Source organism: Eschrichtius robustus, chromosome 3 (assembly GCF_028021215.1).
Source record: "Eschrichtius robustus isolate mEscRob2 chromosome 3, mEscRob2.pri, whole genome shotgun sequence".
Taxonomy (NCBI): Eukaryota; Metazoa; Chordata; class Mammalia; order Artiodactyla; family Eschrichtiidae; genus Eschrichtius; species Eschrichtius robustus.
The window spans coordinates 108,490,041-108,514,873 of NC_090826.1; the positions used below are offsets into that span (position 1 = coordinate 108,490,041).

At 40.4% G+C, this 24,833-nt stretch overlaps 1 protein-coding gene across 1 annotated transcript in view; it reads right to left on the reverse strand.

Annotated features, from left to right (window-relative positions):
* Positions 1 to 24,833, reverse strand: part of OTUD7B (OTU deubiquitinase 7B) — a 55,610-nt gene that overhangs the window by 11,323 nt on the left and 19,454 nt on the right. Inside the window, exons 2-6 of the mRNA XM_068540687.1 lie at positions 12,637 to 12,786; positions 8,575 to 8,763; positions 6,105 to 6,332; positions 4,528 to 4,629; positions 2,884 to 3,011 (exon numbers count right to left, since the gene is read on the reverse strand). Coding sequence (XP_068396788.1) covers positions 2,884 to 3,011; positions 4,528 to 4,629; positions 6,105 to 6,332; positions 8,575 to 8,763; positions 12,637 to 12,721 — 732 coding nt within the window. The 5' untranslated portion in view covers positions 12,722 to 12,786. The remainder of the gene's footprint in view (positions 1 to 2,883; positions 3,012 to 4,527; positions 4,630 to 6,104; positions 6,333 to 8,574; positions 8,764 to 12,636; positions 12,787 to 24,833) is intronic.

The following is a 24,833-nucleotide window of genomic DNA, read 5'->3' on the forward strand; positions in this document are numbered from 1 at the left end:
CTTGAATGCACCGTGTTGTTTTATACTTCTGAGCTTTTGTCTAGGTTGTTCCTTCTGCCTGGAGCAGCCCACTCCATATCCAACTCGTGAATAATTTCTCAACTGTCAGGAAAGAACTCAAGTATCACTCCTCTATGAAGCCCTTCCTAAATCTCCCTGGTACATCAACCACTCACTCCTTCCTTTGTGCCCTCCCTCCTCAACTGCTATGTAGACTTCTATCTTAGAAGTCATAACCTGTTACTTTGTTGCAATTATGTATTTACATGTCCATCTCCTACTACTACTCCTAAGAGGCAGGACCATGTTTTATGCAATATGCCTAGTACCTACTATGTGATCAGTAATCAGTAAATACATGCTCAGTAAAACTATTAATTTTTATTAAAGGAGCGGAAGGCGTAGTACAAACAATCTTAAAATACCATATTGGCTTTAGGATGTATATGATGATTTGGAAGAAAGTCTGTATTATTAATTATATTTGGCCTATATAAGTGTTAAAATGAGTTTATACTTTAAACACACATTGACATAGTAGAAAGGATCACACTGGAAACATGAGAGGTATCAGAACAAATATAACAGGAATTAAAGAGCTATTGTGACCACATTTTACTTTAACAATAAAAAAAAAAGACAACGCTATTTTCAATGTGTGAAGTTCTATCACAGATTTTTCAACTAAAAATACAAAAGAACAATGCACAGGTTATATACGGGGTGCTCTGGTCACTCTGATAAATGGTCCCTGATACACATTCATGAGGATCTGCCTCCCTCTTGCTCTCACCTATTTTTGTTTGCTGTTTTCATACACACAGCCACTAGGTGGTGTGCACTCCTAGGCTGAAAATGTTCTTACTGTGTCTTACCACCATTTTCAACAAGAAAACAAGGAGGCCTGGGAAATCAAAACCAATTTAGTTTGTTTGGTGTTTGGTACTGGCTAAAAGTAGCTCCCCAGTCCGTCACCCCCTTCCCCACCCCACTGTAATGCTATGAATGGTCTGAGCTAAAACAATTATCTCGTTTCCATATGGAACTTTCAATGTGCTGAGAAAAGGAGTAAAAAGATCGCTCCTTCAGTATCTACTATCCTCCAGGCATGTATTTCCATTTGAGGACTTTGAGAGGGAATAGATGGCTGACCAAGAATAGAACTTGGGTATTTCTGCGTCTCCTGGCTAAATACCATCATAATCTAACCCCACCTTTAAAATAGTAACTATAACAGCTTAATATAGCTGGAATTGGGCCTACCTATCCTCTGACTGTGGCTATCATGTCTACTTTACTAGCTGGCATGATCTGGTTTGGTCTTTTCCTGTCTCTGAAGTGGTCAAATCTAAGGTTCAGATATAGCCTGAATTCAACAATGAGGAAGGCAAACTCTAGTCTGGCTCTAGCTCAGGCAAAAAAAGCTCTCCACATAGTCCAGCTCAGCTCACCAGACTGCCAGGGGGTTTGGTGGCAATAAAGAATGCTGTTTACTTGGCCTTGCCCCTGTGCATTTCTTTCCCTCAGGAATCTTCTGGGGCAGACTGGCTGATCAAAGGCCGGATTCTGATCTTAATATCATCCTAATTTTAAGGTTGAGTTCTTTATTTTTGAGAAGGAAACATAACACATTCTACTTCCATATTTTAAATCTTGAGAACATAAAATTCTAATAACTGAAACAAACAAAAATCTGTTAGTTCTATATTATGGCCAGTTATGATAGAGCAATAAAAAGAGAGGGAAAAGAAGCTGGAAATTAAGTTTCTGAAGAGATATTCCCATATCAATGCCAGAAACACCCAGCTTTATATACATGGCAAAAATAAAAAAGATATACACGAAGAGCAGGAGATAAACATAGAAGACAGAGAACCAGGGCAGAAGGAAATAGGAAGACTCATTATCTTTATGTAACTGTATAACGTCATTATTAAAGGGAAGGGAATCGGCAAACTTTTTTCTGTAAAGGGCCAGACAGGAAATATTTTAGGCTTTGCGGGGGGGCAATGTGCAGCTTCTATATTCTGCTGCTGTAGCACAAACACATGTAAATGAATTGAGTTGGGGAGGCTGTGTTCCAATAAAAATTTTTTTTTTAACAAAAACAGTTGGTGGGATTTGACCCACAGGCCATATTTTGCCCAGCCCGTAATAGGGATGGAAAGTACAAACAGTCCAGTGTTGCTTTTTTTCTTTTTTTTTTTTTTGGCTGCGTCATGGTGGTGGGGATTGAACCTGGGCCATGGCAGTGAAACCGCCAGAGTCCTAACCACTGGACCACCAGGGAACTTCCCAGTGTTGCTTTCTTATACGAAAGCAGCCTCAACATTTACTAAACCCCTGAGAAGTACCAATTAAACTCAACTCAACATCTGCTGAACTTCTAAGAAGTACCATTCAAACTCATGCTTTTACAATTTTTTAACAAATAAACTGAACATATGAAAAACAAACAGTATATATGGCCAAAACTATTTTTATGCATTTACATTTCTATAATGGTTGAAAACATAAGTCCTTAAAAATTGGTCTAGCCTTATTATAAGCAAAAAAACCAAAACAACACAAAAATCCTATGAGCATGTCATATTTCATTTTGCAAAAGACTGCCACTAAAGGCTTATTGAGTGCCTATTGGATAGAAAAGCACAACGTTAGGTACCTCCTCTACAAATCTCCACTTCCCCACACCAGTTCTCATAACTCTATCAGAAGGCATGTACCCTATGGTGGTATCTGAATTTTCAACCATTTCCAGGATTACAAGAGGAGTAACACTGACCTAAGCACCTAAGTAGGAGACATTTCCTACTGGTAGGCACTGAGCGTTTCCACTAGGTAACTCTGGGAAACAAGGTGCTCCTGCCCAAGCTCCCTCACCTCTTTATTCTGCTGAGTTTGCTGCCACCTCCAGCGCCGTTTTAATGCTTCCTTCTCCGCTCCCTTCTCCATTAGTGCATACAAAGCTTTCCGTAGCATCAAGTCCCGATCATGGAAACCCCACATCCCTATGGCAAGAAAACATGATGGTTAAGACACCCTACCTTGACTCAACTCCACTTATTAATTATGATACACAGACCCTGGCATGAAGGAAATCAGGCTGAAGCCCAGGTTCAAAGAAACCCCTGCTGTGACTTGGGGGAAAGGTAATCAAGAAAGAAAAGATGTTCCTATTCTGGAGGTTCAGAAACTTTGAGAACCTGAAAGTGGGGGATATACCACATCCTACAAACTCCTGACAAGAAGCCTTTACTCGTGATACCAAGTCTAACAAATTAAAATACAGAGTGGGAATTCCCTGGCCATCTAGTGGTTAGGACTCCTCGCTCTCACTGCCAAGGGCCTGGGTTCGATCGCTGGTCGGGGAACTAAAATCCTATAAGCCTTGTGGTGCGGCCAATTAAAAACAAAATTGTTTTAATAAATAAAGTAAAATACAGAGTAGCAGCAGATAAGATGGGTCTGGCACATAGCAATCAGCATCAAAGCTTGAGGGGTGGTTGGAAAATGGGGACTTTCTTTAAAAGCTAAGGCAAATAATATATTGAATTATAAATAGGCATAACAATTTAAAGAAAACAAGTCAATAATTATGTAATATTTTTGTATGGTGACAGATGGTAACTACACTTAACATGGTGATCATTTTGAAATGTATAGAAATATTGAATCGCCATGTTGTATGCCAGGGTATAACAGTGTTGTAGGTCAATTATACTTCAAAAACAAACTCATAGAAAAAGAGATCAGATTTGTGGTTACCAAAGGCAGGGGGAATTGGATGAAGGTAGTTAAAAGGTACAAAGTTCCATTTACAAGACTATTGAGTACTAGGGGTGCAATGTACAACATGATAAATATAATTACACTGCTGTACGTTATATATGAAAGATGTTAAGAGAGTAAATCCTAAAAGTTCTCATCTCAAGGAAAAAAGAATTTTTTCTATCTCTTTAATTTTGTATCCATGAGATGATGAATGTCCACTAAACTTATTGTAGTCATCTCATAATGCATGTAAGTCAAATCACTATGCTGTATAAAACTTATACAGTGCCGTATGTCAATTATATCAATAAAACTGGAAGAAAAAAAAGAAAGAAAAAGAAAAATACATTATTCTAGATTAGACATACATTAAAAAATAATAATAAACAAGTTTCACAGGGGACTGATGAAAACGTATCTTTTTTATATACCAAAAGAATAAATACTTAGTGGAATTATATGCATACACATACAGTATACTGCTTGCTTACTGCTGCGCATTACTTCTGGGGGCCAGTTCTCAGAGTGGCCTATGTACTCCATACGATTTCTCAACAAGACTGAAAAACCGGGGCAGGGCTCTCTTCCATCTCCTCCTGCGCCAGTGAGCGCGCACGCACACGCACACACACAGCCTTGCTCTGAGCCATCACTTCTGTCTGAGATCAAGAATGGTTGGATCAAGTCCTTCACATGAGATTTAACTACTGCTTCCTTTCTATGAGGGAATGAAGGACCATTTTCAAGACTCACCAAGAGAGGCTGCGTGCAGGAGGCAGTTTCCATCTCCAGTAGTTGCCAAAGGAAGGAGCCTCTGACAGGTGGGGTCCACACTCACCCACCAGTTCAAACGCCCTACAGAAACAGGAGGAAAAGGAGAGGAGCAGATGATGCATAAAGTTCTCCCTACTTCCCTATTTCTAAAACAGACTCCAAATGTGCCTCCTCTAGGAAGCCTATCCAAAATCAAACCATCACTCTATTACTCTGTGTATCTTCTTCACTTATATCTGGTTCATCAGAATCTGGTGAGCACAATTGGTTAGATCAGTGGTTCTTAAGTAGGGACAATTTCGTCCCCAAAGGGACATCTGGCAACGTCTGGAAATATGTTTGGTTGTCACAGGTGGTGGGGGGATGCTACTGTCATCTAGTGGGTAGAGGCCAGGAAGGCTGCTAAACACAATATAATGCACAAGGCAGCTCACATAAGAAAGAATCATCTGGTCTCAGGTGTCAGTAGTGCTAAGATTGAACAACCCTGGGTTGGATGATGAGGCCTAGGTCATAGGTCGAAATCTGTGTTGGCTACTTGGTCTGGCTCTGATTTCTTCACTCTGGTCAGGAGACCAGCAGACACTGTAGCAATAAAGGTCAGCACAAATCCATCATCAGTAAAAGAAAAACAACCCAACACGTATATTCAAAGTGTCATGCAAGTATCATCTGCATATATGACAGTAAGCATGTCACCATGTATGTGGTATGACTTTAAAGACATGAGCAATAAGACAAAGTACTTAAAATACCCAAGAAAATGAGTCTCAATTCTGTAGTCATCCTACAATTGCTGATCCATTACTTATATAAGGAAAATATTTTATGAATGATGCTTAAAAGTTTTCTTGAATTACTGGACGTCTACTGAAAGAAAAACTGGCCTATAATCACAGCAGTCAGATAAACTGCTTACTACTTAAAAAATTGTAAATAGATGCACACGATTAGTATAGAAGGGCACAAAATGAAAAACAAGACCTTCCTTTCTGTGCCCCCACCTCCCACCCCCCGTCCTTCTTCCATGGGAGGTTTTTAATAACTGACTAGCTTTCCCAGAAATCCCAGCTGCCTCACCCATCATACCAACAAATTTTAAATATAATTTAAGACAAACATAATTGTAAAGGTAAATAAATCTTTTGGGAAAGGTTCGTATAAATAAATGTGACTTAGTTTAATCATCACTGTGCATCATCTACAGCATTGGTTCTTTCTGTCTACAAGGTGTTCCAGAGCCAATTATAATTCATTTGTATTTTTTTCGTGTACTGATTTTTAGGTATTGATTTGTAGGCCTTTCACATGTGTATCTGGTTTTCCTTCAATCAAACAGGAAATTTCCAGAGGAAAGTGTCTTATTTGTGTCCTTTCTTTAACTTGAAGAAGCACCTAGCTCAGTACATGTCTCTCTGACCGACTGCCGAGTTTGACTGCAATCAGTCAGATCGCAGGCTTAGACTGGAAGCTGCTTGTCAAGCCCAGCCCCTCTGCGTGGCTGCCTAGAGGTGGAGAGCAGAGGGAAGAGCATGGGAAAGGAAGTGCTCACTGACCTGCCTGCTCCAAGGCAACCAGCATGGACTGCTCAATGAGGTCTCTCTCTATGAAGCTGCGAAAGTCTTCATTGTACACAGTGAGATCTGGAAGCTGGAAGGCACAGATGGGCATTTCCAGGGGGTGCTCACTGCTCCCCCCACCCCCACCATTGGAGGAGACATGGGACCGGGCCAGGGAAACAATGCTGGAGCTGGCGTGGGAGATGCCCCTAGACAGGCGTTTTTCTGCAATGAGAAATGGAGTCACCTTAGAACAAACACAACCCACTCAGAGAACTTTCCACTCATGAGGTGATGGTTACCTCTTGACAAGGTTTCCAGTCAGGGAAAAACTGTAAGTCTAACTGGCTACCAAATTTCATGACCCTCTTTCTCATGCCAAATACAGTTGGAAAAACATAGAAAGTGGCATTTTCACAGGCACTCACATTAGCACCAAATATACGTTCCTCTTCCTACCCTTTTGCCTGAACTTCTCTCCACGACACTATCTTGTTCCACTTCCATTTCCCAACATAATAGGGACCCTTCATTTGGCAACTTAGTCATTGTTTGGTGGGAGGAAAAGGGAATAAGGGAAATGGAGTTTCATTTGGCTAGACTGAGTGAAATAATCTCTCTGATAATTTTCAGGGCCTTGGAGAATGTAGAAAAGGATTTCCGTTATAGAAAATTAATGACAAATCTTACACATTCAGGAAGTTTCTTATCTACCATCAATAACATTTATTTACATTATTTACTATAACTTTTCTTGATACTCATATTTATCAGAAATTTATAGGTACAGTCAATTCTTACTTAACATACTACAGAGGAAGGCGGTAATGTAGATAGTGCCCCAAATTATTTCATTTGTTTTGAATACCTGGCACTTATAATTCTCTAGCAGATATTCCATAGTGATCATAATTTGCTCAGTATAGGATTAAAATTCATTTGCATGGCTTGAGTTATATATAATGACTATCAGAAAGAGCTACAGGGCTTCCCTGGTGGCGCAGTGGTTGAGAGTCTGCCTGCCAATGCAGGGGACACGGGTTCGAGCCCTGGTCTGGGAAGATCCCACATGCCACGGAGCAACTAGGCCCGTGAGCCACAATTACTGAGCCTGCGCGTCTGGAGCCTGTGCTCCGCAACAAGGGAGGCCGCGAGAATGAGAGGCCCGCGCACCGCAATGAAGAGTGGCCCCCACTTGCCGCAACTAGAGAAAGCCCTTACACAGAAACGAAGACCCAACACAGCCATAAATAAATAAAAAATAAATAAATAAAATAAAATAAAATATATAAACATATAAAATTAAATTTATAAAAAAAAAAAAAAAAAAAAAAGAAAGAGCTACAAATTATATTGGGTATCAGGTCTTAACCCAATATTTGCCAGGGATGATGCACAAAGTAAGTAGTTAGTCTAAAGTTATTTTATAGTGTTATTTTTTAAACTCTTTTTAAAGGTATTTTAAAAGTACCACATGCCCATGGTAAAAAAATCAAACTACTACTAAAAGGTTTGAAGTGTTACAAAGAAATGTCCCTCTCATTCAAAATTCCTGATCCCTTCCCCAGAGGCGACGTTTTGTATCCTTCTAGAATTTTTTTGCCGTGCCGTGTGGCGTGGTATGCGGAATCTTAATTCCCCCACCAGCGATTGAACCCATGCCTCCCTGCAGTGGAAGCACGCAGTCCTAACCACTGGACCACCAGGGAATTCCTAGAATTTTTTATGCACATAGAAGCACAAATAACTTTTATAATAATTTTTAAAAACATAAACAGGAACATGCTATATATACTGTTCTGCATCTTACCTTTCTCAATAGATTTTAGAGATTTTTCCAAAATAGCACATCAAGTTCTACTTAATTCTTTCTAATGGCTGCCAAGTATTCCATAATATGGATTACAATTTATTTAACCACTCCTCTACTAATGGATAATTAAAAGTTGTTTTCAAGCTTTAACTTTCAAGCTTTACACTACATGTCTTTGTGTCTATTTATGAATTAGGTATGTATGTATTTATTTAAAAGTATACACACCATACACACACACACACACAACACATATATGATAAATTCCTAGAAACAAAATTGCTGAGATAGAGTATACATGCATTTAAAAATTTTGACAGATACTAATAAATATGAACAAAATGTCCTCCAAAGGGGTAGATGATATTGATCCTTTGAATTCTATCTTTATGTGTACCTTATCTCAACAATTAGACCGTTATTCTTCTTCCTCTGTCTCCTTGAAGAAGGCATTTATACAGGATGGCACTCAAGATGCAGAAAGTGAGGGGTTCCAGCATCTGGACAGACTGAGGTCACCTCTGAACATTTGGCTGGGGAGGTGGGGGAGGAATGGAATCATCTCCAAAGCATCACTAAATTCTCTGACTGGTCAGCAGCTGCCTCCCTTTCTTTCTACTCCGCATACAGAAACAGCCCTCAGCACCCCAATACCTTGAACGATGTCATCCTGCCGCTGTAGGGTGGGTCGGGGAGGGCGAGTAGACTCTCTATCAGAAAACCCTTTCTCAGGGGTCCTGGAGCCACCACTCCCCTCACTAAACGGTGGGGGCAGGTTCCCAGCATGGACCTGACGTAGCTGTTCAAAATCACTGAGGGCGGCGCTCACATCCCAGTTCTTTCCTGTCAGGACACAAAGCAAAAAGTGAATTGGGCGCTGAGAGTACAGAAAAATTGAGGAAAGATACAGAACCATCATCCTAAGCATCTTATCAAAACCAGCGAGCATATACTCATGCACACTTCAGTCATTCTCCTTTTCCTTCCCCTACTTTAATTTCCTTCATAACAAACACTTCAATCTGGAATACCACAACTTCTTTATTTACTTACTGTCTATTTCCTAAGAAAGCCCCGTGTGCATACAGAATTTGTCTCTCTGAACTGAAAGGGCCCTTGGAGACCTAGTAACCTCATTTTACAGATAAAGGAAATGAAGCCTAAAGAAGTAGAGTTACTTGCCCAAAGTCACGGCTACTTCACACCAGGGCCTCAGTTGGACTCAAGCCCAGGTCTCCTAATTCTGAGATCCAGAGAGTTCTGAGCCTAGATGTGCTCTGGGGCGTCCTAAACCACCTAAAACTGTATACAAAGTTATAGGTATGTGCATTTTTCTAAAGAAAGAGCTTATAGCTGCCATCAGGTTATCAAAGCGAATTGTTAATTCCCCTCAAATTTAAGAATCACTACTCTGCTGAAGAAAACACCTGAAGGATAGATTTGTCACAGCAGATTTTTCAGTTGCTTTCTCCAGTTAAATTAGTCAATAAATAACATACTGCATAATTGTTCACACTTCTTTTTGTTCTATTCCATTTGTCACCACCTTAATTCAATTCCTACATCACCTAGTGTCCCACCTCCAATCTACTCTAAAGGATCCCATGAGATTAATCTTTCTACAGCACAATTCTGATCATTTCAGTTCCATAATCAAATTTTTAGTGGCTTACCACTGCCTACAGAATAAAGTTTAGGCTCCTTTGTCTGACGTTCAAGGCTTTCTATGACCTAGCCTACTTTTCTAACCTTTCCTCTGTGCTTCAACTTCCCTGGCTATGAAAGTGGAGGTGATACCACATAGGATTGTTAAGAAGATTAAATTAACTGAAAGCACTTAAAACAGTGCTTGGCACACAGAAAGCATTATATATGTATTTACTGCCATTGCTGTTATGCTTCTTGTTATAATTCTCCAGTTAAGCTGTATTAATCATCCATGCCAGATGAATTGACTTCTGAGCCATTAGATTCACCACTTGCTCCAACTCCCTTTGCTCACTCTGCACTCTGCATCAGTCATACTGGCCTCTTTGCTGTTCCCAGAAACGTGCTAAGACTGCTCCCACCTACAGCCTTTCCACCAACTATTCCCACTGCCTAGAAGGCTCTTTCTCCAATATATCTACACAGACAATTCCTCACCTCCTTCAGATATTTGCTCAAAAGTCACACTCTTAATAAGGCCTACCCTGACTACCCAACTAAAAATCACAAGCTACCTCATCATTCCCCTTACCATTTTCCACAGCACCTAACACCTTATACTATGTACTTTACAATTTACTTGGTTATCATGTTTATTGTTTATTGACTATCTCTCAGGCTAGAATGTAAGGGCAGAGATTTTTGTTTGTTTTGTTTCGTTCAAGCATCTAGAACCTAGTACATAATAGGTACTCAGTAAATATTTGTTAAAGAATGGAGGACTTTTGTTCTGAACCAATGAATGAATAAATGATTTGTCTTGAGCACTGGATAGTTATCTCCAACTGTCTGCTAAAGTCCTTAAAATCAGGTCCTCCTAACAGTCAACAGTCTAAAACTGAATGTCCATCAACTTCCCTCCTAAAGCTTGCTTCTTCTCCTTCTTCTATATTCCCTAAATCAGTAAAGGCATCACAACCCCTCCAGGCCAGAAACTACAGTCATTTCATCTCTTCACCATTCCCCAGACCCCGCTCCTCCTCTTCCCTCACTATCTACTCAATTCTCAAGGTTGCTTGTACCCTTGAAACATTTCTCAAATCTATTCTTTCTTGTCCATTTTTATTGTCACTACCCCAATTCAGGTCCTCATATTTTCACCTGGTATTTTGGGAGGGGGCTCCCTAGTCTCTCTACTCTTAGTCCCTCCACTCTATAATTTGTTCTTTACACTACAACCAGAGTTAACTCTCAAAGGAAAAAGCAAGAGACAGAAAGATAGAGACAGAAAATGAGGATCAGGTCCTTTGGTTCCCTTTCTAAATTATACCTTAAATCTACCCACTTCTGTTACCACTGTAGTCCAAGTCACTATCACCTCTCACCTGAACTATGGCAACATTCTTAACTGATTTTACCACTTCATCTCTGGCCACCTTCAAATCGGTTCCATATCTTTTATCAGTACACTGTTCAGAAACTCAAACCCAATCATTTCACTCCCCTGATTAAAATCCTTCACCAGCTTCCCACCGAACATACACTGAAATGCACAACCCTTACCATGGCCTACAAAGGACCCCCATATTCTGCTGCCTGCTTATCTAACCAGCTTCCTACCACTCTTTCTTGTACTACTCTTCCTACCTCGCTCACTGTCAGTGCCAAACTCTCTCCCACCTCAGGGTCCTTGTATAAGCTACTTTTTTTACATAAACACTCTGTGCTACATCCCTTTGTCTTGCTACTCCTGTGCATCCTTCTGTGTTCAGTTCACATGTCACCTCTTCAGAAAAAGCCTTTCTGCACTCTATATCCAAATTAGGTTTCTGTCTTAAACTTCCACAGCACCCTCAACTTTTCTTTCATAGTATGAGGGTGTGTGCACATGGGTGTGTGTGAGAGAAAGGGAGACGACATGCAAGCATCAACTAGTAACACACTTGTTAAAAGTCAGACTCTGAAACCAGATTGCCTAGGTTCAAATCCTACTTAACTTCTTGGACCTCAGTTTTTAAGCTGTAATACTGGGATAATAAAACCTATTTTGCAGAATGGTTGTGAGAATAAAGTAATATATTTCAAGTGCCTCACACATATTGAATACATAGAAGTGTTCAACACATGTTACAAGAGGAGGAGAAGGCATTTGAGCTGAATCCGGAAGGAGGAGGAGAATTTCAAGAGAATAATGGAGGAAAGGACACTGCAGACTTAGGAGACAACTTAATTTGATCAGGGAAAGGAAACAGGTCAGGCCTGGCTGGAGCACAGGAACTGTGGGAGAAGGTAGTAGGAGATGAAACTGAAAATACAAGTTAAGAGCAAAGCCATACTGAATTAGCAAACTAGAATTTAAACCCTGATCTTCTGTTTCCAAACCAACACTATTCTCACAGGTGGCTAAGTAAATGTCATATTGCCACACCTTACTAAGGGCTAACAACCTAGAAAATTACCTATGTGTGCTAAGAACTTGCTCCTTTCCCCACAGGCTCACCTATTTGCGTCATTATATATTTTCACCAAAAAGCATCTGTTAACTATGACTCCAAACAAAGAATCCTACTGACATGATGCCAAGCCTAAAGGACCTTAAAATCTAGAACATTCACACTTACGTATACATACAGATATAAGTAAACAAAAGCAGCTAAATGAAAACATTAAATTAATCCACTCTATATAGAATGACCCATACAAGTTAGGGAAGGAAAGACAAAAAACATGAATGATCCCAAATATGAAAATCTAATCATTTATACATAAAAAGGAAGTCTTACAGATGTAAAACTATGGTTTTAGTGGACTAATATCAAATTTCACTTGCATTACCTGAGCTTAAATTGACAGTGGAGAAAGCTACCCAAAAATTCAAGGTGAAAAGGGAATTTTGCATTTTAAAATTATGGTGGGTCATACACAAAGTAGATTATTAGAAGTAACTTAAATGTAAGGCCTACCATACACAAAGTGTCTTTCTGATCACGTTAAATGTTCCAAATCATCCTAACAATAAATATCACATCTTACTTTCTCTCTTCTCATTCTCCCCCAAAGACTCCTTACCTTCCAGGAGATCTCGGGCCAACCCTGGCTCTGCTCCTGTGGAACGGACAAAATCTGACAGGACAGCATCCATGTCCAGGGTCATGTGATCATTAAGTACTTTCAGGCAGCTGATGTAGGGAGGACATAGATCAAAATTCAGGCCTCCACCTGAGGAGGAAATAAACACATAAGGCCCAAATTACACTGGAACGGGATGATCATAGCCCAATTTCAGCAGCTTCCTAACCAAATGGGGAAACTAACTATCCTAGCTCATTCATTTCAGTAGAATTTATTATGAAGAGTAACATTTAGTTTCCTAATTTCTCATTAACATTAGTTTTTTTTCCTTTCATTATATAAGTTTCAGGTGTCTAGCATTACAGTTCAACATCTATAAACACTACAGTGATCATCATCACAAGTCTAGTTACCATCCATTACACACAGTTCACCCATTTCACCTATATTAATTTCTTAACTACTACATTAACCACAAAACCATAATACCACTCCAAATAATGCTCTTCCTTACCTTTCTAGAGTATTACATTTCTACCCATCAGTTTGCTTATCCAAACTAATGGAAGGAAGCAGCAGACTACCACCCTGAAGAATTCCCCACCTGCATTATTCTCTTACATAGCGCCTGTTTATTTCCTTCTTGGCACTTGAAATATCCTGAAATTATTTTAGTTGGTTGCTGTCTAGCCTCCTCCTCCAACATAAAAGTTTCTTGAAAGTACAGAGCTTGTGTGTTTTGTCCACTAATGTATCCCCAGCATGTATCCCTTGGCACAGTGCTTGGCACACAGCTCTCAGCAAACATTTTACTGAATGAATGAATACTATACACTGAATAACTTTAGAGTTGACTAGTATTCTGATGCTAGCTAAGGAAATGGGAGGAGCAAACTGATATCTAAACTCACTCAAAATAGGGACTTCCCTGGCGGTCCAATGGTTAGGACGCTGCGCTTCCACTGCAGGGGGCATGGGTTCGATGCCTGGTCGGGGAACTAAGATCCTACAAGCCAAGCAGCGCGGCCAAAAAAATTTAAAAAAATAAGACCACTCAAAATAAAACAATCTGCGATTATGCAAAGCAGAGTGGAGATCCCAAAGGTTCATAAGAAAGGTCAATCTTTGTCCACTAACTTCATGAACCCAGGAAACATGCCTTTCTCCACTCAGGACAAATGACCACCAAGTAAGTTCACCTGAAAAAGATCGCTTCGTTCAGATTTGACTTTGGCAGAAACTATGTCCCTGACCTGTCGGCCTGGCACCAATCCACATTCCTCTGAAGTTAGCAGTCCCAGCGGAGGGAGCAATAACCGAGTGAAGAACAACTTCTCACCAAAATCTGCCATTTCAGACACGTTTACAGTTCTCTGTAAAAGAGGACTTGCTGGTACAGTCACCAGGCACATACCTGCCCCACCACACCCACCAGTCCCCTGCTTTGGCAGAATGCCAGAAGTAGAGTTCTCAAAGGCAACAGGGTGGCTCAGGTGACTGTCTCTTCAGAAGCATCTCCTTCTAAACAACCTAAACTCTAAGGGTGATTCTCAGGTACTTTTTCATCACACCTCCCCTGACCCCAAGACACAGCTTCTTTAGTGGTGTGATCAGATCTTAATTATCTAAATTCCTTAGAAATAGTAAGGCAAATAGACAGCAGTGATTTGTGGGTTATAAAACCAGCAGGCCACTAACTTAATAACTTCATGTAGAATTTTTTTTTTTGGAGAGAGATGGCAAAATAGAAAGTTCCTTCTTGTACTGTTCCATGAGTACAAGAGGTCCAGGAGCAGAGGGACATGTTTAATTCCTGTTTGTAGCCGCAACATCTAGCACAGCACCTACATTACTGTCGACAGTCAAGAAATGCCTGATGAATAAATGATTAAATGACTAACTGAACCTCCACATCAGCCACCACCAAACCAATCAATTTGAGGCTTAACTCAGAAGATCAGAAATGTGAGGGTGGGACTTCCCTGGTGGCGCCGTGGTTAAGAATCCGCCTGCCAATGCAGGGAACACGGGTTCGATCCCTGGTCCGGGAAGATGCCACATGCCGCGGAGCAACTAAGCCCGTGCGCTACAACTACTGAGTCTGCGCTCTAGAGCCCACAAGCCACAACTACTGAGCCTGCAAGCTGCAACTACTGAAGCATGTGCACCTAAAGCCCGTGCTCCACAACAAGAGAAGCCACCGCGTGAGAAGCCTCGCGCACCACAACGAGGAGTAGCCCCCACTCACCACAACTAGACAGAGGCCGCACCCAGCAATGAAGACCCAACGCAGCCAAAAATAAATAAGTAAATAAAAACAAAAATAAAATTTTAAAAAAAACATAAAAAGAAGAGAAATTCAAGGATACTTCATCTTTCACATCACCCCACTATTTCTAATGGTCTGTCCCAGTCCCAATCCATCTCTCAAAGTTTTACAAACTCTCCTTTCTAGAGACATCAACATACTGTCACTTCCACCACCCTCATATCAGAAGAGTTCTACCTACACTTATATATATTAGCTGGGTGACTTTGGTCAAATTACTTACAGGGTGTCAGTTGCTTCTCGTGTATCCTAGACTTGGATTCGATGACTTCTAAGATCCTTCCCAGGTTTAAAAAATGAACTTCTTTAGTTCACTATAGCCTCAAACTATGATCCTTACATTCTCTTTTGGTCTGCATATTATCAATGTCTAATTTACTTCCATTTTAATATCACAACTGTCAGAGAAGACTACCATTACATAAAGAACTTTTGGCCTAAGATACCTCAAATTCAAAATGTTGTTATTAAACAACTTAGTTCCTCAGATAAAATACTTAAGAATTAAATTCCTTCAAAATTCACAGATGAATGAGTGGTTTCCCTTTCCTCTAATACAGACAAGAATTCCTTCTTCAAGCCCATTTTAGTCACTGTCTTAGGTCACAGGGCATGGTAGCAGCCCAAATAACTTAAACACATGAATAATCCAAAACCAAGAGCACAGCTACAAAATGAATTTCAACCTTCTCTCTTAAAAAAACATGCAAAGGAACTTGGTAAAGCCACTCTAATAACTTACTGAAAGGATGTGGGAAATATACAGTAAGTACACAAATAACAATCAACAAAAAGGTACTCAGCAGAAGAGAGGAGTTGATTAAGCCACAGGCTTATAGGCAATTTCCCAGCCAGCCAGAGGCTTTTGAGTGAGAGAAGCCAATGAAAACCATCAATGTCATGGCATCGTAGACCTCATATGCCAACATAGTAGGATATTCTTTTAAAAAAATATTTTTTAAAAATAATTTCCAAAAAACAATTAATTCTGAGTAAGTCATCTGCAAAATAAATAAATAAATAATTTCAAGGTCCAACATTATCTAGAATGACTTGCTCAAAAATTCGAAGCACTAAACCAAACTTCTGGGCAGCCCATTCTTATATTTGATGTCTCCAGGTGCATGCCATGGACTCCACCCTAACCCCACCCACCAGGTGAGGACTGCAGCTTTTGTTACATCACTACCAACACCTGGCTTGAGCTTCTTAAATTCCAAATGGGAATATCCAAGGCAATGACTAAGACTCACAGTCCTTGACTCTCAGCACACAGGAAGGAAAAAAAAGAAAACAAAACACTGGCTTTCAAACTTTCAAATGAAACAGAAGAGGTACTCAAATATTTTTTGATTGAATGGTGTTTAGACAAATCTAAATTGGAGTCAAAATCCTCCAACCTTCCAATTGGTGGGACTTTAGGGATTATTTAAACCAATGTCTGCCCCAATGCAAGAATCCTTCTATTACATCTCTGACAGATAAGTCATCCAGTCTCCACATGAATACAAGCTCTGATGGAGACTCATTTCTTTGCCACAATGTCCATTTTATTGTTGGACAGCTCTAATTGTTAGAAAATGCTTTTTTAAACTAAATCACCAGCCCCCCTCTCTCTAACTCTCACATAATGGTCCTTGATCTCTTCTCTAGAACAATAAAATCTACTCCCAGGAATGATGGAATTTTCATGGAAAAGGAATAGATATAACATTTCTTTCCATAAAAATTTGTTGTAGGTCAACACTGCAATGTTATCATAAGCCAGCCAGTGCCTTTTTCATTTCTTTTACAAAATTCTTCCTTATATCAATACTTGCTTTTACCTGTATTCATTCATAAATGTTTATGCTGACCCTACAGTACAAACTCAACAAGTGGAATAAATGAAGTCATGTACCTTGTTTAAAATTCAATTCTGCTGCTATCTTTGCCTCTAATCCCTACTTCCACACTTCCATGCCCTCTTGAAGTGATGACAGCAATCAAGAATAAAAACTAGGGCTTCCCTGGTGGCACAGTGGTTGAGAATCTGCGTGCCAATGCAGGGGACACGGGTTCGAGCCCTGGTCTGGGAAGATCCCACATGCCGCGGAGCAACTAGGCCCGTGAGCCACAACTACTGAGCCTGCGCGTCAGGAGCCTGTGCTCCGCAACAAGAGAGGCCACAATAGTGAGAGGCCCGCGCACCGCGATGAAGAGTGGCCCCCGCTTGCCACAACTAGAGAAAGCCCTCGCACAGAAACGAAGACCCACACAGCCAAAAACAATAATAATAAATAAATAAATTTTTTAAAAAAAGAATAAAAACTAACAAGTTAATATTAAGTAAGCACTTTAAACACTATATTATTCATTAACAACAAAACGCCTAGAGCAGGCTTATTATTCCCAGTTTACAAGTAGAGAAAGGTATAAGGTTTGAAAAGTCAGGTGGGTTACCCAAAGTCTGAACCCAGATATTTTGAACACATGCTCTCTCTACTGTACCATGCTGCTTCCCTAGGGACTAAGTCATTACTGATTCCCAGAACTGCACTGATTCTTATCCATTCAATTCTTTCACCATAGGAAAGGACTGTGCCTATCTCTCAGTGTTTATTAATGACTTAGACACCTGCCTTATATTTTCCTCAGTTCAAATCCTACCACCTTCCTGAGCAATTTCAACACCCACCTGCATAATCCATCCAACATTTCTGCCTTAGAGTTTCATAATCTCATCAAATGCAAACACCTCCATCTCCACTTCAACAACTCAGTCCTGGACCCTGCCATGCCCTGAAACCATTCCACCTCTAAATCTTCAACTCCCAACATCTTACTCTGGCTACAACCTCATCTCCCTCCAGCTTTTCCTTACTACTGAACCTGCTATCTCACCTCAAGACATCCTCACCTCAGACTAAGACATCCAATTCCTTAACGACCTTATTCATTGACTCACAAAAATTCATGGAGTGCCTACTCTGTGTCAGGCACTACGGTCAGGACTAGGAACACAACCATGAACTAGACATAATCTCTATCCTCACAAAGCTTCCAGTATGGAGGAAAAAAACCCACAAAATTTCACAATTACAATCATAATAGGGAAAAATATTGGGGGGAGGGGTGTTATAGCCTATAGGGAGTCAGGAAAAGCTTTCCCAAGAAAGTGACATTACACCTAAGAACTGACGAACGAGTAGGCATTGGAGACAAACTGAGAAAGAAAGAATGCTCTTAGCAGAGGAAACACATATCAATGTTCTGTGGCAAGGAGGAACACAGAAGTGAAAATGGTGCAAAATGAGGATAAAGAAAGGGCCTAGTGGACCCTAATGAAGATTGAGATTTTATCCTAAAAGTAATGAGAAGGCTTTGAAGGGTTGTAGGCAGGGATAGGACATGATCAGATTTATATCATTAAAAGATCACCTTGGTTGCAGTGGGAAGAATAGTTTGTAGGGAACACAAGTGGATTTAGGGAGACTTGTTTAGAAAACTACTGGAAAAGAGATGATGGTGAGCTAGACTAGGATGAGAGCAGAGAAGACTGAGAAAAACAGATAGATTCCACTTTGCTCCTTCTTACCTACCTGAACATAAACACAATGAGTGATGACTTTATTTTCCTGTAAAAACTTATCCTTATCCTTCCATTCCATTGGCCCAACCTGGATGGACCCCACATTCAACTTCTCTGCTACTAAATAGGGCTACTGCACAAGACAAGATCACATTATACTACAGAGCAACGTGACTACAGATATATGGTGTTCCATCTCATTCCTTTCAATGAAACACTGCAGTCTTTTGCTTGACTTCACTACCTAACCAGTCTTCTCAGCTACTACCCCACACCTTTGCCATTCTCCCTGAGCCTCCCACCAAAACCTTATTACCTCCCTTACTCCTGGTAGATGACCTTCCCTCTGACTTCACAGAAAAAATAATGAAACGAAGCAAGAGAAGTTCCTTCAGGTTTCCTCCTCTGCCCTACCTGCTGGCTGCTATTCTCTTCTTCCCTGCAAAACTCCTTAAATTAGCCTACAGTCACTGATGCTACTTTCTCACCTTATGGTCAGTCCTTGACCTACTAAAATGGGCTTCTATAGAAAGACAATGGCACCACTGTCTTATAGATAAGATCATCACCATCCTCCTTACTGCTTATCTAAAGTATCTCTTTGTAGGGACTTCCCTGGTGGTGCAGTGGTGCTCAAGCCCTGGTCCAGGAAGATCCCACATGCCGTGGAGCAACTAAGCCCATGTGCCACAACTACTGAGCCTGCGCTCTACAGCCCATGAGCCACAACTACTGAGCCTGCGCTCTAGAGCCCGCAAGCCACAACTACTGAGCCCACGTGCTGCAATTACTGAAGCCCGTGCGCCTAGAGCCCATGCTCCACAACAAGAGAAGCCACACAATGAGAAGCCCACACACCGCAACGAAGAGTAGCCCCCGCTCAATGCAACTAGAGAAAGGCCGTGCGCAGCAATGAAGACCCAACGCAGCCAAAAATTAATTAATTAATTAATTAATTAATTTTTAAAAATGCATTCGCAGTCCCCAACTCTTTCCAACTCACCCAGGAATCCCACAGGTACTTCAAGCTCAGCATATAAAAACATGAGCCCATTCTCTATCTCTGTCCCCCACCCTTACAAGCTATTCTTCTTCTGGTATTGCCTGTTCTAGCAAGTGGTACCACCATCCCTCCTATCACTCAAGTCACAAGCCTGGGAACTACCCTGGATTTCTCTGTGCCTTATCCTCGCTCACAAATGGTCCTTTACTAAGGTTTACTAATTTTAACCTTAAAAAATTCTCAAATCCATCCAACACCTTCAGACATTCATAACCTGGACCCCAGTAAGTAGCTTCCTAATTTCTCCCTCTTCCTCTCTCCAGCCACTTTTCACAGTGGTTGCTTGTAGAGGCTGATCAATCTAAAATACAAATAAGATAGTATTATATCCCACTGCTCTGAATTCTTTATTGGATCCTCAGTGACTAAAGCTTAATATCCAAATTCCTATACATGACAAACGAGGCCCTTCATGATCTGGCTCTACCTAACCCTCCAGCCTTATCTACCTCCCATCATTCCCCTCCTTGTACCGGTAGTTCCCCAAGCATATACTACGTGCTTCACATTTCAGTTCCTTTGTGAATGTTGTTCCCTCTGCCTGGAATGACTCCTGGCCTAGCAGGTGAATTCTTACTTCTTCTTTAAGGCTAACTTAAGTACTACCTCATCTGCAAAACCTTCCCTGGCTTCTCAAGTTAAAGTGCCTGCTTCCTCCTTGGTGTTACATCTTGTACTCTACTTCTATCATATTCTTTATCACACTGCACAGTATTTGTGTTTATTTACATGTCTGTCTCCCCACTAAACCATGAGCAATTTGAGGGCAGGAATCTTGTCTTGTTCATCCTGTATTCCTAGCATCCAAGCACCTGGTAGGTACTCAATTTTTGTTCAGATAAACTGAATTCTACTTGTACAATTTCCCACTACACACACACACACACACACAACAGTATTGTCGATAATCAGATAATGTGTTGTAAACAGGCAAGTCATCTCAAAGTGTTTACAGTGTTGTAAACGCTGCTCATCTCAAATACATTTGCTTAAGATTGTAATATGATCTTATTTGCAACAGATTTCTCTTCCTAAACGTTTAGCTCAGATTAATATTAAAACCAGTCTGCATGATCTGAGTGCCCAACTACTTAGTAACAGAGAAAAGTGACTTAAAATTAAATACCGACTGTAGATAATACAGCTATGTTAAAATGCATGAGAAACTACTGACCCTACATTCTCTCATCTACAACATCCCCCAAAGTGTCCACATTCTCACACTATACCCACTCTCCTGGTCCCACTGATGCATTACAGCTGTGTCTGAGTACTCTCCAACTCCTCCCCAAACTCACTGGAAAACCACAACATTCAAGACTGTCAAGAATTTTCAAAGGTCAGCAACTCCTCCACGTCTATGATGTCAGTCCCAAGGAATCCAGACAGGGAGAAAGAGGAGGGACAGAAACCCTTAGACTTTCACACAGTTCTTGACTAGGTGGGCGGGAGAGATGAAAGACTGTCTTGGCAGATTGTTTTTAGTTAATATACATCCTTCCAAGTGAAAGAAACAGAATATAACATTCTTAGAAAAAAAAAGAATTGACCGAGTTCCATACTAAAGAGACCTATGTATCACTAAATGTTATAACCCAGAGATAATAAGATGGGTCTAAATGGAAGAAAAGAAGGAAAAGGAAGTAATATGTGTTAAAGTTTTAGACACTGTTTTCATTTAAACTTCCAAACAACTCTTAGAGGTTTGTCTGTATTAACTCCATATTATAGATGGAGATGCTAAAGCTCACAAAGGTTAGATAATCTACCCAAGGTTATACAGTTTGAAAAAGTGGTAGAACCAGAATCTTTACGAGTCCAGCCAATCTGACTCCCAAGACCAGACACTTGCACTAAATCACACTTAGTCCAGGAAGGAGGACTGAGGAAACACAGGCAGTCCACCATGTGCAAGTCTACCCTCACTGCTTCAACTCCTTTCAACTCCACCTGGAGAGAGAGAATAGGCTCTGGATTCAGACAGATCTAGGTTCAAATCCCTGATCTACTACTAACGGTGGTGCAATCATGGGTAAGTAATATGACTGTTTTGTGCCTCTGTTCCTTGGGGGAAATACCTACACTTCAGACCTCTTGTTAGGATTAAGTAACTTAAGATATGAAAAGCCTTTAGGGCAGTGTCTAGCACACAGTAAGTCCTCAAAAAATGTCAGTTGCTTTCTTGCCTAATTCCCTCCCACACGCTCTGCCTCACTCCACTGTATGCCCAACACAGCCTCTGTATCTCTCCTTCAGAAGCTCCCCCTACTTCTCCAAACAAACCCTCCAGTCCTACAACTGTTTCCAAGGCACAGTCTTAACACATACACACTGTACGTGCTCTATCACTCCCATTCCAGTGTCTTTCAACTCCTCAAGTCCTCAAGAAAACGTCGTAAAGGGAACTCCCTTAGTTGCATCTTCTACCAGATGGTCCCTCAAAAAAAAGAGCAAAAGAAAAATGTCTGTCCTCTCCTAGAGGTACAGACATAGCTAAACAGCTCCTTCATCCCCAAATCTCCAGGAACAGCAATTTCACACATATTGACCGAAATTCTAATGCCTTAATCTACCAGCCCTATCTCCCCACCTTACTATACTCTCCTCATTCTAGATTCAAAGACTCTATAATATTCACCTAATCTCATGCACAATGTCTATTTTTTGGATAACTGGAAGGAATAATCCTACTCACCCTGCACAATTCTGAGATGTTTTCTACCTCCACTACAGTGTATACTTGGGGAATGTCTATTTTCTCCCCCAAAAACAAACTTAAGAGAAAAAAAACTTAACCCGATCATATAATTTACCACTCCCAAAACAATGCTATTGTGTATACACACCAGTAAGGACTCAAGAATTGGCCCCTGGACTTTATCACTACAACTGGTATGTGTATGAGTCAGAACAAGATTTAACTATTTCTTTTCAAAAGTTTCTAGTTTTTTATCGGGCTACAAACAGCAAAATAAATTTCTAAGAGACAAATCCCATAAATAGCCAAATGCTAATATACAAATGAGACAGAAGTTCACAGAGAACTCCTTATGAACTGGTATTTATTTGTCTTTTCAGTGCTACTGATAAAAGGCTCCCTGGATTACAGTTATTTGGGAAATTTAATAATTTGGAAGGCTTGTACAATGGAAGTGACCTTTGGAAAAATAAGGGCAGAGACAGTCACAGAGAAAGTCTATTATTATAATATTGGCACAAGAGTAACTTGAATAGAAACAGAAACCATGTTAATGTTTATTTTTTTTAGTTCCAGACCAGTATGTCTATTTGCCACACACAATGAATTTTTTCTTTTTCCTTTCAGCTAAGGTCGAGGATAGCCCAAGGTTTGATTCTCAGTAAGTTCAACTTTTAAAAGAATAGCCTGTAAAAACAAAAGTTCTACTGAGCCCTTAAAAATAGGACTTCCCTGGTGGCGCAGTGGTTAAGAATCCACATGCCAGTGCAGGGGACATGGGTTCAAGCCCTGGTCCAGGAAGATCCCACATGCTGCAGAGCAACTAAGCTGGTGTGCCATAACTACTGAGCCTGCGCTCTAGAGCCCACGAGCCACAACTACTGAGCCCGCATGCCACAACTACTGAAGCCTGTGCACCTAGAGCCCGTGCTCCTCAACAAGAGAAGCCACCTCAATGTAAAGCCCGTGCACCACAACAAAGAGTAGCCCCCACTCGCCGCAACTAGAGAAAGCCCGCGCGCAGCAATGAAGACCCAATGCAGCCAAAAATAAAAAATAAATACATAAATTTATTAAAAAAAATATTCTCATTACTGAACTTTTGACATGAGAGAAAAATAAATACTACAAATCAACAGAGGCTAGTCTAATAGCAAAACACACTATTTCTCTAGAATCAACCCTCAAATATTCAGTAGCTGACAACCTTCTCTCCCCTTCTTGATTCCTAACTACTGGTCATTTCACTGTCAATTACAGAACTTCCATTCAAGGGTAGAAATAGCAGAAGGGAAAAAAATTCCAATTACTATCCTATCTGAGATTAGTTATCCACAGGAAATTAATTCACTTTGTAAATTCCTTCTGATAAATTAACTTCCTTCAGCATACAACTACTAATTTTTACAAAAGCCTCAATCAGAAAATGAAACTTGCCTTTTATAAAATGATATAATTCAGTTCAAAGAAAGACACTTTTTATTACTATTATTATTTTTTTTAATTCTCCACCTGCAAGTTCCACTGTTCCATCTTTCCTGGCTGTATCTAAACCTCATTTGAACTCCCATAGGTACAATATGTGAAAAATTCACTGGTACTTGCTGTTATCATATACTGCCTTATCATATTAGTTGGCCTTCCGGATACTTATCTCGCCAATCTGACTAACAGTCATTCATTCAAAATTTACCAAGACTGGTCCACCACAGCCTGGGAATACAAATGAAGAACAGAAGCCAGAGTCCTACCTTCAAGGCACTCCAGTCTGGTGTGAGAAATCTAAACACGTTTTCAGTGCCCAGTGGGGTAGGAAGAGGTATTAGGAGCAACTAGTTTACCTTGATGGGTTAGGGAAGTTTCTCAAACTGAGTCTTTAGGATGTGTAAGGCTGGAGGACAAGATACATTCTAGGTAGAATTAAGATCCTTGAGCTTCAATAACAAAAAACAAACAACCCAATCCAAAAATGGGCAGAAGACCTAAATAGACATTTCTCCAAAGAAGATATACAGATTGCCAACAAACACATGAAAGAATGCTCAACATCATTAATCATTAGAGAAATGCAAATCAAAACTACAATGAGATATCATCTCACACCGGTCAGAATGGCCATCATCAAAAAATCTAGAAACAATAAATGCTGGAGAGGGTGTGGAGAAAAGGGAACTCTCTTGCACTGTTGGTGGGAATGTAAATTGATACAGCCACTATGGAGAACAGTATGAAGGTTCCTTAAAAAACTAAAAATAGAACTACCATACGACCCAGCAATCCCACTACTGGGCATATACCCTGAGAAAACCATAATTCAAAAAGAGTCATGTACCAAAATGTTCATTGCAGCTCTATTTACAATAGCCAGGACATGGAAGCAACCTAAGTGTCCATCATCGGATGAATGGATAAAGAAGATGTGGCACATATATACAATGGAATATTACTCAGCCATAAAAAGAAATGAAATGGAGATATTTGTAGTGAGGTGGATGGAGTTAGAGTCTGTCATACAAAGTGAAGTAAGTCAGAA